The sequence below is a fragment of the Melozone crissalis genome, unplaced genomic scaffold (genome assembly GCF_028551555.1).
Source record: "Melozone crissalis strain CALT ecotype California unplaced genomic scaffold, PUWL_Pcris_2 ptg000045l_1, whole genome shotgun sequence".
In the NCBI taxonomy this organism is placed as follows: domain Eukaryota; kingdom Metazoa; phylum Chordata; class Aves; order Passeriformes; family Passerellidae; genus Melozone; species Melozone crissalis.
Window position 1 is genome coordinate 31,704,682 of NW_026535823.1, and position 13,286 is coordinate 31,717,967.

Genomic DNA, 13,286 nt, shown 5'->3' on the forward strand with positions numbered 1-13,286 from the left:
CTCCTCAGGGATTCTGCAGCCCCTTCCCAGCTCCCTCAGCCTCTCCTGGGGCTCCAGACTCTCCCCAGCTCCTTCCCGGCTATCCCGTGTGAGGGGCCGGGGCGGGCGGGGCGCTGGGCCGGGGCGGGGCGGCGGAAGGGTCGGGGCTGAGGGGAACCGGGGGAAGCTGAGGAGGACCGGGCTGGGAACAGAGGGATCGGGGCTGAAGGGAGTCGGGGGAAGCTGAGGGGAGCCGGGCTAAGGGGCCGGAGCTGAAGGGAGCCGGGCTGAGGGAAGCGCCCGTCCCGGGCTCGCCGTCGGAGCAGCGCCGTGGCAGCGTCGCTTCAGCCGCCAGTCGGAGCCCCGAGAGCAAGGAGAAGCAGGTTGGTGAATTTACTTTTTACCTCCTTCTTTATCCGCTTTTTCTCCCCCTCTAATTTCCTGAACCATCCCCCTGGGCACATCCCGCTCGCAGGTCCAGGCGGTTTCAGCCCTTTCCCTCCTTCTATTCCCCGAGATTCAGTGTCAGAAACAAAACAAAAATAAGTCTGGGTGAATGTGGGCTGTGAGTCCCCGATGCTGCGGGAGCTGGGATAGAAGAGAACTTCGGAAAGTTAATGAGTGGTACAGCATTTATAAATGTATTTTACAATGAATACACTGAGAGCCATTAACTTCCAAGGGTGCCTGTTAGGGGATATAACCTCTAATATCCCAGAAGCTCTGCTCGTAAGGACGGACAGATGCACAGCATGAATGAGGAGCGGTTTCACTACAAACAAGAGAAATTCCACGGTCTGAAGAAACTCTGAAGAGTTCGGGACGTTTTGCTGCTCTCCTCTTGGGGGAGAGGCTCCACCAGCAGGTTTAGAGTTGCATTTGTAGCTGTGCTTCTGCCCAGCTTGGGCTGCCTTTATTAAAGCTTTAATATTGGCAAAATCATTCTGTGTGAGTCCTACTCATTTCTATTCTGTCTGCACCACTTTCTCAGAACTCTTTTTTAAGAATGGTTTTTAATGTACTCAATGGCAAATGGAATTCCATGCTCAGACCGACAGGACTGGAAAGCCCTTGGCACCTTAATGAACAGGGCAGAAGATGCTGTGCATAGACATTGTTGCTAAAACATTTTTATGCTTTCTAGAGATTTTTAATATTTAAACCAGCTGTAGTGCAGTGCTTGCAAAAATCAGGGATGGTTTATATGGGTTTCCATGCCCAGTGCAGGTGTTTGTGGGTCCTGCTCATTTCAGGCTGTGCTGAACCTGTTTCCCATGCTGATAAGCCACGGAATTCTAGGACTTCTCACCTGTCCTGTAAATAAAAATGATCTTATTTCATTGCTCTCCTCCTTACCTGTCATATCTGTTGTGTTTTGGTTTTAATCCCAGCTCTTGGTGTTGAGCTGTTCTGTGGTTGATATGGAGAGGAATATAGTATTTACATAAGAAATCAGAAAATTTATTGTACCCAGCAGCAGCAAAGTCAGTGGTTCCAGAATAATTTAAGATATATTTATTCAAAAGGACCCAAATTCCTTCCCTTTGTATGGACACTTCCCCAGCCTCAAATAAACCAATTTGTCCTGGCTGTGTTCCTTTGTTCTCTCCAGGACAGAGCTTACAAGTTGTAATAATTCTCTTTATTTAACTCCCTGTTCCCTGTAAATGTTCCTGTAAAACTTGTACTCTTTCTTACAGTGGAGTGAGGAATTCTGGCAAGTTCACTGTTCTCACTGGAAAAGGTTTTGGGGAATCCTGTCTGCTCCAGCAGTGCATTTATCCTGCCCTGGCATTTGGGATTTATCTTTTTTGCCCAAAGTTTACACGAGGAAGGCTGAACTTTGAACAGAGAAGGGGCTGGTTCTGTGGCCATGCAGCTTCCAGGGCTTTTTGGTCATGTTGAGGCCTGGGTTTGGTCAGGAATGTTGTTGGGAAAACACCTCTGTAAAGCCAGCCTAGGTCGATGTGACAGGAGATCCCAGGCTGGCCTGAAAAGTGCCTTTGCCTTCTGCTCCAAGTATGAAATCAGTGCTGACATCAGAATATTTTTTAATCTCTGATTGCTTTGTCTGGCCATTTTTATGTCAGAATCCCAAAATCACTCAGGCTGGAAAAGCCCTCCAAGACCATCAAGTCCAGCCTTGTCCCCAGCCCTGAGTTCCTTGGACGCCTCCAGGGATGGGGACTCCAAACCTCCCTGGGCAGCCCCTTCCCATCCTGACCACCCTTTCCAGGGACAAATTATCCCTTAATTTTCCCCCCTTCCATCAGGAAATTAAAAAAAACTTTATCTTCACTAAACTACATAGAAATCATGATTTTCCTTCTGTATGATGTTCTGGGGCTCTGTGTTTATTTTCTTCTCAGTGTAAATGGCTATTTCATGGGGGAAACTCTTAACATCCAGGGCCTATGGATAACTTTGTAAATTTTGGAAATGGATGTCCAGTTGTCTTGGAAGTGATCTCTGCCAGTTTCCTGCTGGGAAGTGCATGAAGGATGGACAGGGATTTTTGTTGCACATGGAAAAGAGGAACATGGGCTGTTTCTCTAATAGTGTGAAAAATGTACATTTGTGTCAAATAAACTCTTTTAAAAGGTACTTTTTGCTTCTGAAATTAGGGAAAATCCAACTAATTTCAGTTATTTGGAAATAATTCCTGTCTGCATCTTTGTGAAATGACCTGATGGCTCCATAATTCCCCTGGCCCTCATGGCTCTCTATAAATAAACTCTTTAGAAATAAACTAATGGAAAAAGGAGCAGGTGAGGTGGGCACCTACCAGCTGTGCTGAGAGCCAAATTGCCCCCTGAAATTGGGAAGGTCTGAGATTCCCTCTTTAACAGCTGAAAATGGAGCTGGAAAAGCCCAGTGGATGGGGAGGGAAGTGGATGGGGATGGCTGATCGTGCAGAGCACGGTGCTGGGGAAGTTCAGCTCCACTGGGTTTGAGGGAGGGGACAGGGACTGGGAATTGTGACATCCCTGGGCAGCTGCCTGTGCTGCAGGTAGATATGGAATACAGGAATAAATCTATTTTCCAGGCCCCAAAAGTGCATTACATAACCTTGGCACTGCCTCCCTTGGCTCCAGGGACGTTCTCAAGGAAGCTGTCCTCAGAAATATTCCAGGAATGGAACCCTTTGGAGGGATTCCCTGACTGGAATTTCTCACCCTGGCGTTTGCTGCCTGACTTGAGCTGTGGGTTTTACTCAGCACTCAGCTCCTGACTGCAAGAGCAGCCAAACTCTCCTCTGCGGAGCTGTAACTATGAAAATATATTTTGATTTTAGCAGAATTTATGTAACTATTGGATGAAAATTAAAAAAGAACAAAGTATCTGAAGTGAAGGAACAATAATGAAATTTGCTGTAAGGTTTAGTGAAGTCTTCACTGTTGGAATGGGTGAGTGCTTCTGTGTCTGCTGCACTTGGAAAATTCTGATTTTTTCCTCCTTTTCTGGCCTGTTATTCCTTTCCTGGTGTAGAGAGGAGTGTCTCTCCCCATCCCAGAGTGTTGGAATGAGATGATTTTTAAGTTCCTTTCCAAACCATTGTGGTTTTCCATGATTCTTCTTACAAAGCAGTGAGCACCAAATGAACTGAAATACACCAAAATCAAATTATAGACTGATAATTATAAGTCCTTCATTAATTTTCTGTGTGTTTTTCAGGTCAGCTCTACAAAACAAGATGTGTTGGCAAATCATCCCAACCATGTTTGTGCTGATGGGTAAGCCACTAAAAAATATCCCAAAATCCAGACTGGGGTGACTTTTCGGATCAGGGGACATTGTTAAAAAATACATGTGGAGTCAGGACACATCCAAATAAATGCCCTAACAGATTTGATGGGATAAAAGCTTCTGGGGAGTTTGTTTTGTTGCCCTGAAGTGCAAGGAGAGCTCCTCTGCTGCCACTCCTGCCCCCTTGGTTACCACAGGGCTGCCAAAGGGAGCTCAGCTCACTCCAAATGCTGCATTAATAAACTGGGAAATGCCTCTGACAATATTGGCATCTGCTCTGCAAGGACAGCTGGTATTTGCCTTCCTTTTTAGTTTTTTTTAAATTAAAATAAGGACTATTTAAAGGGTTTTGATGGTGGTGCTTAGGGAGAAAGCAGACCCTGTAATCCAGTGGAGTTATTTGGAAAATTTGTGTCATCTTTACAAAACATGAATCAAAAAGATGAATAAATCATTAGATTTAGGTACCTTTTATATACATAAACAGCTTTTTACCTTGCTCTCTAGGTACTTTTATCCACTCGGTATCAAATACTGCATTGCTGAAATTCTTTTAAGTACCTTTTGTGATGTGAACATATTGAGGAGCTTTAACTGCAAAACCTGGATGCTCCAGGGAGATTTCCTGGCATTTCAGGGCAGTTTGTCACCATCTGATGGCCCTGCTGCTCTGGGGACAGAACTGCAGGCCAGGCCTTCCTCTGGGTCATTTTAACCTCATTCTTTCTGTTTCTGGAGAAAGGGGCTGAGCACATTTGTGACTTTATAAGATCTAATTAATCCCTTGAGATGATCTGTGACACACGAGGGGGACGTTCCTTAGAAAAAGAGAAGAGCTGGGGACAGTGCTGCTGCTCTGTCCTGCTCTGTGTCACTTTTTTGTCCTTTTGTAATCATGGATTATGGCCTGAGAGTTTGTTTGCTGCACTCCTCCTGCTAGAGGCTAATGAAGCTGGGATTTACAGAGGCACAAACTCTGTTTGGTGGGAGAGCAGGGAGCAGCAGAGCCCTGCAGGAGCCTGGCAGCACAAAATCTGTGTGCAGGGATAAGCAAAACCCTCTGCAGAATAACACTCTGCATCTCCTGGCTTTAACAGCCTTTTTTTGAGCTCTCATTTAATATTTTAGTATTATTTAACTCGTGCTCTGTGCTAGAGAATTCTGAACTTCTATTAATCAAACAGTGCCAGAGATATTCTGGCATTTCTTATTTCGGCATAGAGCATCCATTAATTTCTATTTAATGAACTGCTTCAAATTTCTGCCCTTCCTGAGCAGAACACAAAGTGCACCCCTGCCCCTGTGCCTTGCTGTAAGCAGAGCTTTAATCTTTAAATTCAGAGTGTTTTACAGTGTTTTCCCTGCTCATCCCTCTCTCAGCCATTGTGAGCACAATTCAAGCTATGACATCCACAAATGTGCTCAGAGTGGTTTTATTTTAAGTCTTATGGGAAAAAAAAAATAATCATTTTCCAGCCTCTCACTTCCCAGATAGTGCCCTGGGGTTGTGCAGTTGCACCCACAGTAATATTGTCCTTTTTTATTTCACAGTTACAGTGGGGCTGTGTTTCATATTTACAACAGGATTATATTTGTATTGAAATGGAGCTGCTTTAAAAGAGCTGGAGGGATCTGTTCCAGCACTGCATGGGGAGATGAGACTCACACCCAGCTTAGGATTCACTGCAGTTTTGGTTGATAAAAGCCAATTTATCCCAAAGAGATGCTTCACCTGCAATCTTGGCCTTGCCTTTTTCAAGAGATTGAGAAAACAGAAGTTTAGGTGCAGTGAGGGTGGGGTAAAATCTGGACTCTGTGACACCATTCAGAGAGGATGTTTTTAGTGATTTTGTCTTTACCTAGAAGGGATATTTTTATTAATTTTATTTTATCTATTAATTTTATTAATTTTTTCTTTACCTCAGGGAACAACCCCCGGAAACAACCTGATTTTTACCCATTTCTGTATCACATCAACCACTCCCTTTTACTTGTTCAAAAAGATGAACTTTTCCTTTTATTTCCAATACTTTCCCCTTTATATCTGCAGACTTCCTCCAGATGGCAGCTGCCCATTGCATGGTCCATCCAGTTCCTGCCAGGAATTTCACACTGCCCTGTGTGCTGCTGAATGAGACCTTTTTGAGCCCTTTCTCAGCTGGGAGCTGGTCTGGTTTGGGGAGAGAACTTGGAGCACCCAAAATCAAGCATTTCATGAATGAAGAAAATTTTCTGTGTTGCCTTTGGAGTGCCAGCAACATTGATTGTTCTTTGTACAGAGCAAGCATGCAGGCAAGGAAGTTTATTCCTTCAGAAATAAATCTCTCTGCTCCTCAGAAAATAGGTGGGTTTAGCACTCAAGGGAATAAGGAGTTAATTATTCCAAAAATATTTAGGGTTTTTTGTTGTTTGGGAGGAGAGGGTGGGTTGGATTAATGGGGATTCACTTTTATCCTGGGCAGGCAACACAGTGTGATAAAATCCTTACTCAGGGTGGCAAAATCCTTCCTCAGGGGGGTAAAATCCTTACTCAAGGGGGTAAAATACTTTCTCAGTGTGGTAAAATCCTTCCTCACCCTGGTAAAATCCTTTCTCAGACAGGTAAAATCCTTCCTCAGGGGGATAAAATCCTTCCTCAGAATGTAGTGGGAGATGGAGGAATTGTACAGCACAGTTTCAGAAAGGAAAAAAAAAAAAAGTTGGCTTTCTTTCCAGGGGAATTGTGAATAAAATATGGAGCACTGCATAACAGGACATAAACCCAGATCTTCAAAGGAGTTTAGACACTGTGAGGAATATTTTAAATATTTTTGATGGATGTGGGCTTTAAACTCCATCAGCAGGCAGGGGAGATGGAGAGCAAATGGCATCATTTCTAGATGAATTATGAGGCTTTCAATAATGAATGTGCAGTAAATGTCTGTACATGGATTGGGATTTTTTTCCCAAGGATTTTTTCCTGCTCCTGTCTCTGAGGAACACAGAGCTGGCATCCTGCTGCCAGGAATCTCCTTGACCTCAGTGGGCAGAATTTCATTCCACAAATCCCCAGCTGGGGCTGTGCCACTTCCCAGGACACAGCAACCACCATCAGCTTCATTTTCCTTCACCCTGCAGCCTTGTCCCTGAATCCAGGTAAAAAATATTCCTTCTTTAATCATGACAGTGCAGAACCACGTGGATTGTGAGCCTTGGAAGCGTTTAAGGTGCCCAAATCAAATTATTCATAAATATTTTCCCATCTGTGGTGCAGCCTCTCTTTCAGGAATATCTGTTCCTTGTCCTCTCTTTGTGAGTGACTTCCATCCAGGTATTTTATTTTGTTTTAATGCAGCTCAGAAATGTGTGATCCCTTTCTTTTGTCCAGACTGGAGCTGGAACATGGAATGTTGGATTAGGGGCAGGCTGGACCTGTTGGTTTGTAACCTGCAGCTTTTGAAGCTGGACCTGAGGGATGACCTGAAGGTGAATCTTTTATACTCTGGGTAAGTACAGGATTTACTGTTAAACCCCTCTGGAAAACTGAAAGCATTTCCTAAAACATCAACATTCCAGCTTCCAGCATGGTGGGAGCTTTAGCTCTGCAGATTTTACTTTGTCCTGTCTAAAAGTAATCCTGGATAAGATGGAAAGTTTGTGGTTATTTGAATGAAAAATGTTGGGAATGGAAAATCCCCCTTCTCTGTCCTTCCCATGTTTCTTAAAATCTTAATGACATCAGCATTGACTTCTTAAGGTATCTGTGTTGTTAGTATTTCTTAATTTTAAAGTCTTGATTCTGCTTTTTATTTTTTTTACTATAATATTGTCTCTCTTGAAGTAACTGTGGTACTTTACATGTGATCCAGTGGCAAATGCTGCTCTCATCTCATTGGCACTGTGGTGAATATTCCCTGGAATGCTGAGAGATGGAATCCTCCTGCCTGTGGGATGGGCAGCTCTGGTGCACATTGGTTACAAAAAGATCTGTTTGATACCATGAAACCACCCTGGTGTTTCTGGGTTGTTGATAGGTTTGAAGAGGCACACAGAGACTTCATTTCCTGATGGAACAGGATAAACTGAAGTAGTTGAATTAGCTGAATTTATAGAGGAGGACATCCTGAGCAGCCAGATCTCATTTGGCACAAATCACCCCTGTAGTCAGAGCAGAACCTAAATGCATTATTTAGGAATAAATATGGTTGTTGAGCTGACACAATATTTAAATCCTATTTTGGTGAGGTGGGTTCCCATTTCCAGTGCTCCTCATGACTGTGACTCCTGCAATTCCATTCCATGGGTGCTTGTGGGGGAAGCAGCTCTGCCTTTGCTCTGCTCCATCCAGGCTCAGCTGCACAGGAGAAGCTTTGCCAGTGGTCCCAGAGCAGAAATCTCTGTATTGAATTGTTTTGGGATGCCACCAGCCTGCAGCCCCAGCTGGGCTGGGGAGGCTCCTTGTGTCAGGAAGGGAATTCAGTGAGCTCCATGCAGTTTAGGAGAGCAGGCCCTGTGGGCTCAGCAGGGTCTCTGTTTGATTCCTCTTTGCTGCAAAGATGAGAAGCAAAGCAAAACCTTGGAGAACTCGCTTCCCTCCCCACATTCCATATTAATATTTTCCTTTTAGGGTCCCCGTGTTCTGGGGGAGCAGCAAGCACAAGCATTTCAGCCTTTGGGAAGGTGACAGCTTTCCCTGTTGGCTCTCTGATACCTTAGCATTTTATTCCTGAGCCAAAATACCTTGAAAACATTCCCAGTTTTAAAAATATGCATTCCTGGCATGTGTTTCTCCCTGGGAGTCTGGAGATCCAGCCAGGATTCTCACATGCAGGGCACTGCACAAAAATAATGATACAGGAGAATGTACAACGGGAAAGCTTGGGTCTCTCACAGCTTTTTCTCTTTTTTTTCTTTTTTTTTCCCCAGCATTAGAGAAGTCTCCTCTTTTTTACCACATCCACAGTTTTCCTGCTTGGAAATAGCAGGAATGGGAATGTTCTGTTCTGCCCATGGCAGTGCCCTGTGAGAGGCTCAAGTGAGGGAGAGGATGGGGCTTTGAAAAGGTTGTTTGAAAAGAACAGAAAAGAAAAGGTTATTCCAAAGCCTCGTTAGACTAATGGGTTAATTGTCTACCACACATCTTTCCCACTGTCTGATCCCAGGAATGCTGTAAGGGCCAGGGTTAATTCCATGAGCTGGAATCTTTAGCCTCAGGGATCCCCTTGGTTTGATTTTGAGCACTGATTATCATTTGCCCTTTGAGCTCATGAGGCTGCATTCACATTTGGACTTATTTGAATTACCTGGGAGGCTCTCCTCCAGCCCTGGGCCCAAATTTCCATGTTTTTTAAGGATAAATCATGCAATCAGTTGTGCATTCAGCCTCTCCAGCCAGAGAAACCAACCTCTCATTAGAGATTGATGAGCTCAGCAGCCCTCAGATCTGCTGCAGTTTCATGGGGCAGCTTCTTCAAATAAGGATTTTTCTAGAGCTACCATTGATCAAAAACATTGGGAAATATTTATGGAGGAAATCCTGGAAGCCTCAGACAGCTTTGCTCCATCCTTTCCCAGTCAAGGCAGTGCTTGGAAAGGATATGGGAACAATGTGACAGCAGAGTGACAATGGTGACCCTATTTCACAGCCACCTGGGTGGGATGGACCTTTCCTGAAAATTCAGGTGATTTGCCCTGAAAGGAGTTTTACTTTTTCTTCTCAATTGCAAGAATAGGATTGAAATTCAGCCAGGACATTTTGCAGCATCTCATTGAAAGTCTCCAAGTTCCCCACGGGGCCACAGATGAATTTAGCAGGAGAAGCATCACCTTCTGAAGGGGGTTGAATATAAATATAAAACATTTAGGACTTCCTGCATGTTTCTTTTCCAAGGTGTTGCCTAAAAGAACTCCCTGTGACAGGATTTGGGTGGAGGAGCTGACCTCTCCTCAGCTTGTGAGGGTTAAGTTAGGAGAGGAGGTCTTCAGCTTTTTTCTTCCTTTACACTGCTCTTTTTTTGGTGCAAACAAGTTCATTTGAATGGTTAAAAATTGAAATAATTATTAGGAATGATGAGGGGCTGGTGTGGTGGTAACCACTTTCCAGATAGATCAGATCAAAGACGTGGTTTGAGGAAAGAAATATGTTTTCATGGATCGATTGTGGGTTTTGGAGACCAATAAAATCTGAGAGCAACAGGAGAAGGCAGAGAAGCTTCAAAGCAAATTCTGCAAAGTTTTTGAAAGGAAATTCAGGAGAAAACAGCGGAGCCACATCTAGAAAAACCAAATTATTCCAAGCAATTTCAGAGCTCCATCTCTGCCAGATACCATCAGCATAATTCCTGCGAGTCCTGGTGAGAATTATCGTAGGAATGTCAGGGTGGACTGTCTGGAGCATTAATGAATGTAAACCATACCTTGACATGGACCTGCCTGGGGCTGTTCCTGCAGAGGAGCTGGGAGGGCAGGGCTGCCCAATTTCCGTGGTTTTCCAGCCTCAGAGGATCCCAAGATGCAGAAAGATCAGTGAGGGGTGAGGGAGTGGGGCTGGGATGATCCAGGGGTGGCTCCCTGCAGTCCCAGCCTGAGCTCTTCCCACCCTCCATAATTCCCCTCAGTTTTTTGATCTTTTCCTCTCTAAGCAGGGCAGGATGTGGAGATGGAACTGGTGAATCATGGCCAGTTCCCTGTGCTCTGCTCTCAGATAAATGGAGCAGATAACAAATGGACTAAGCCCAAAAAATAAAGCAGCGCATCTCGTCCTTCCCTCTCCTCCAATGCAGAGATCTCTGCCCTGCCTGAATCCAAGTGTTCCAGTGACTCGTGCCAGCTATAAAACCATTGGAAAAATGTACTCAAAGGCTCCTATTCCATGAATTTCCATTTCTTTCTCTGAATTAGTAAAACAAAACCCTTACTGGACAGAAATAATTCCAAAATCACTTCAGAACAATTCCAAACAGGAGCTTTTTATTTTCTTGTTGGGTAAGGATGAAACGTGAAAAGCAGGAAAGAATCCGAGGTGATTGAGCTGTCAGGGTTTGTCTTGGCTTTGCTGCTGGGAGAGATTTGGCCTCAAATTACTTGCACTATTAAATTCCCAACGTTGGGGAGGCTTTAGTCGCTGGATACCTGCAAAATTCCATAAATGTGGGGTTCTGGAAGAGCCTGAAGAGCAGAGATGAGAATTAAGAATGCTTTGGGAACTGCTGCTTCTGAAGATTCAGATGGGATATTGGGAATTAGGAATTGTTCCCTGGGAGGGTGGGGAGGCCCTGGAATGGATTTTCCAGAGAAGCTGTGGCTGTCCTGGATCCCTGGAAGTGTCCAAGGATGGGGCTTGGAGCAGCCTGGGACAGTGGAAAAGGTCCCTGTCCATGGCAGGGGCTGGGATTTAAGGTCCCTCCTAATCCAAACCATTCCATGATTATAATATTCCCTAAAATGCTCAATTGTAGCAGGAGCTGGAGGGAACATTAAATTGTTTTGGCATTATTTCAGTGCCCCACAGATGGGAATTAGGAATTCATGTCTTTTGGGATGGCAGGGAGCTGCCATGGGAAGGTAAAACAGCACTGTGTGCCTAAAGAAAATCTAGGAATTCTGTACTGGAATTGTGTTCATTACTTGAAAACCATTTAAAAAGGGAGAAGCAGCAAAGTTTTTTTTTTCCCATTAATTAATTTAATTCTTTGATCAATAAACCAAATCCAGATGGGCACGCCTATTGAGATACAGAAAATGGATTTGTTTCCTGTTTTGTTTCCCCCCCTGCAGGTCAGAGCTGTCCCTGGGGGCTGCATCCACGAGCTCTCTGCAGGGCACGGTGAGGGTGGCTCCGTGTGGCTGCAGGGACCAGGCCAGCTGCCAGTGCCTGCTGGGCACCCCCAGCCTCAACCACACCTACCTGCTGTGGCTGGAGATGGTGGCAGGGGACACAGCCCTGGGGTCACCCCTGATGGCCCTGCGGCCCTCGGACATCGGTGAGCGCGGCTGAACCCCTGGCCATGGGGCTCTGAGCCCAGGGGCTGAGCTGGCAGCGCAGCTGAGAGAGGGAAAATGATGGGTTTGGATTGAGAGCTTCAGTGGATCAAGGGTTGGGTTAGAAGTGTGTTAGCAAAGGTCATACATTGGGATTGCAGCTTAACAAGGAAGTGGATTGATACCGGGTGGGATAACTGGAACAAGGTTGGGAATGACAGGTGAGGAATGAAGTACTGAAAGAGTGCAGGAGCCATAAATACAAATGAATTCTAAGAATGAGAGGAGGTTTGGACTGGGACCAGCAGGCCAAGGAGCCCTGCAGCTTGACAAGGGTGAAGAGTTTATCATGAGGAAGAGGTTTTACTTCCTCTTCAAAGGAAGAGTCAGAACTTACTGTTCTGAAATGGGTCAGAATCCATTTCTTTGGGTCAGAACCCATTTCTTTGTGTTCTGACCCATTTCAGAGCCCACCCCCCATGGTGGGCTCTTCTGACCCATCTCAGAGCCCACCGACCCAATCAAAGAGGACAATTGCACAGCCCTAATGCACATCCAGCTAATTAAAATACAAAGTGAGAGAGTTAATGATTATGTAACTGGTGTCCTGGAAACCATCCTGGAAACCATCTGAATATGGAAAACCTTTTTGGATAAATAGAGAGTAGGAGTTTGTGACTTTTTACACATGTCTTTGGGAGGTTACTCCCCAGCTGTCCAGTGCTGTAATAAATGTACCCTCTTTTCAGCACTCTAATAAATGTACCCTCTTTTCAACTTTAATTAGTAGAAGAGTTATCTGTCTATGCTCCACAACAGCAGCAGGATGGCTCTTCTGGGAAAGGGGCACAGACAGGGCAGGAAAAGCTCCCTAATCCCTGTCTGGGCTCCAGTGCAAACCACACAGAGCACAGCCCAAGCACTCAAATATTGGTTGTTTCTCATTTTTTCCTTTCCAATCAGAACCTCTCGGTGCACAAGACTGGCCCAGTGGTGGAGCTTGTTGCTGAGGGCTTCAATTAAATTCAAAAAGCTGTTCCCACAGTTGCTTAGCAAGAAATCCCACCCATTTTCCCAAGCAGCTCTCTGATCCTGATGTTTTTTTCCTCACCCATGCAACCCCAAGCTGGAAAACATTCCTGTGTGTTTGATCAAGCTCAAACTCTCCTGGCATGATGAATTTGGGATGTGTTGCTATCCAACGTGCCCAGTTATTGCAGATTTGGGCAGATTTCATAAAGGCAGGAGCTGTCAGCTGCAGGGGAAAAAAAATTAAAGTTTTATGAACATCTTATTAACTTAAAAACTTAGGAACTTTATGAAGTTCCTCCTAACTGATGTGCTCTGCAGACAGAACCAGTTAAAATCTCTGGGTGGGTTGGTTTGGAAGATGAGAGGTGGCATTTTTCATCCTGCTGGTTTGAAATGATGCTGCAGGAAAAAATTAAAAATTCAGGCTGGAGTCTGCCAGTATTTAAAAATGACACAATGAGTTAGCTCTGCTTAGTGAAGCATGTTTTTAAAAATGCACAATATTAATATATGTTCTGCCAAGATTTAGCTCAATTAAAACTATTTTGAATGTAGAACTCTTGAGTGCT

General features: G+C 44.7%; 1 protein-coding gene across 1 annotated transcript in view; it reads left to right on the top strand.

The window, feature by feature from the left end:
• The first annotated feature begins 287 nt into the window (after positions 1–287).
• LEPR (leptin receptor) overlaps positions 288–13,286 on the top strand; it is a 31,242-nt gene continuing 18,243 nt past the window's right edge. The window contains exons 1-5 of the mRNA XM_054286288.1: positions 288–362; positions 3,655–3,713; positions 5,777–6,070; positions 7,094–7,211; positions 11,482–11,687. Coding sequence (XP_054142263.1) covers positions 3,674–3,713; positions 5,777–6,070; positions 7,094–7,211; positions 11,482–11,687 — 658 coding nt within the window. The 5' untranslated portion in view covers positions 288–362; positions 3,655–3,673. The remainder of the gene's footprint in view (positions 363–3,654; positions 3,714–5,776; positions 6,071–7,093; positions 7,212–11,481; positions 11,688–13,286) is intronic.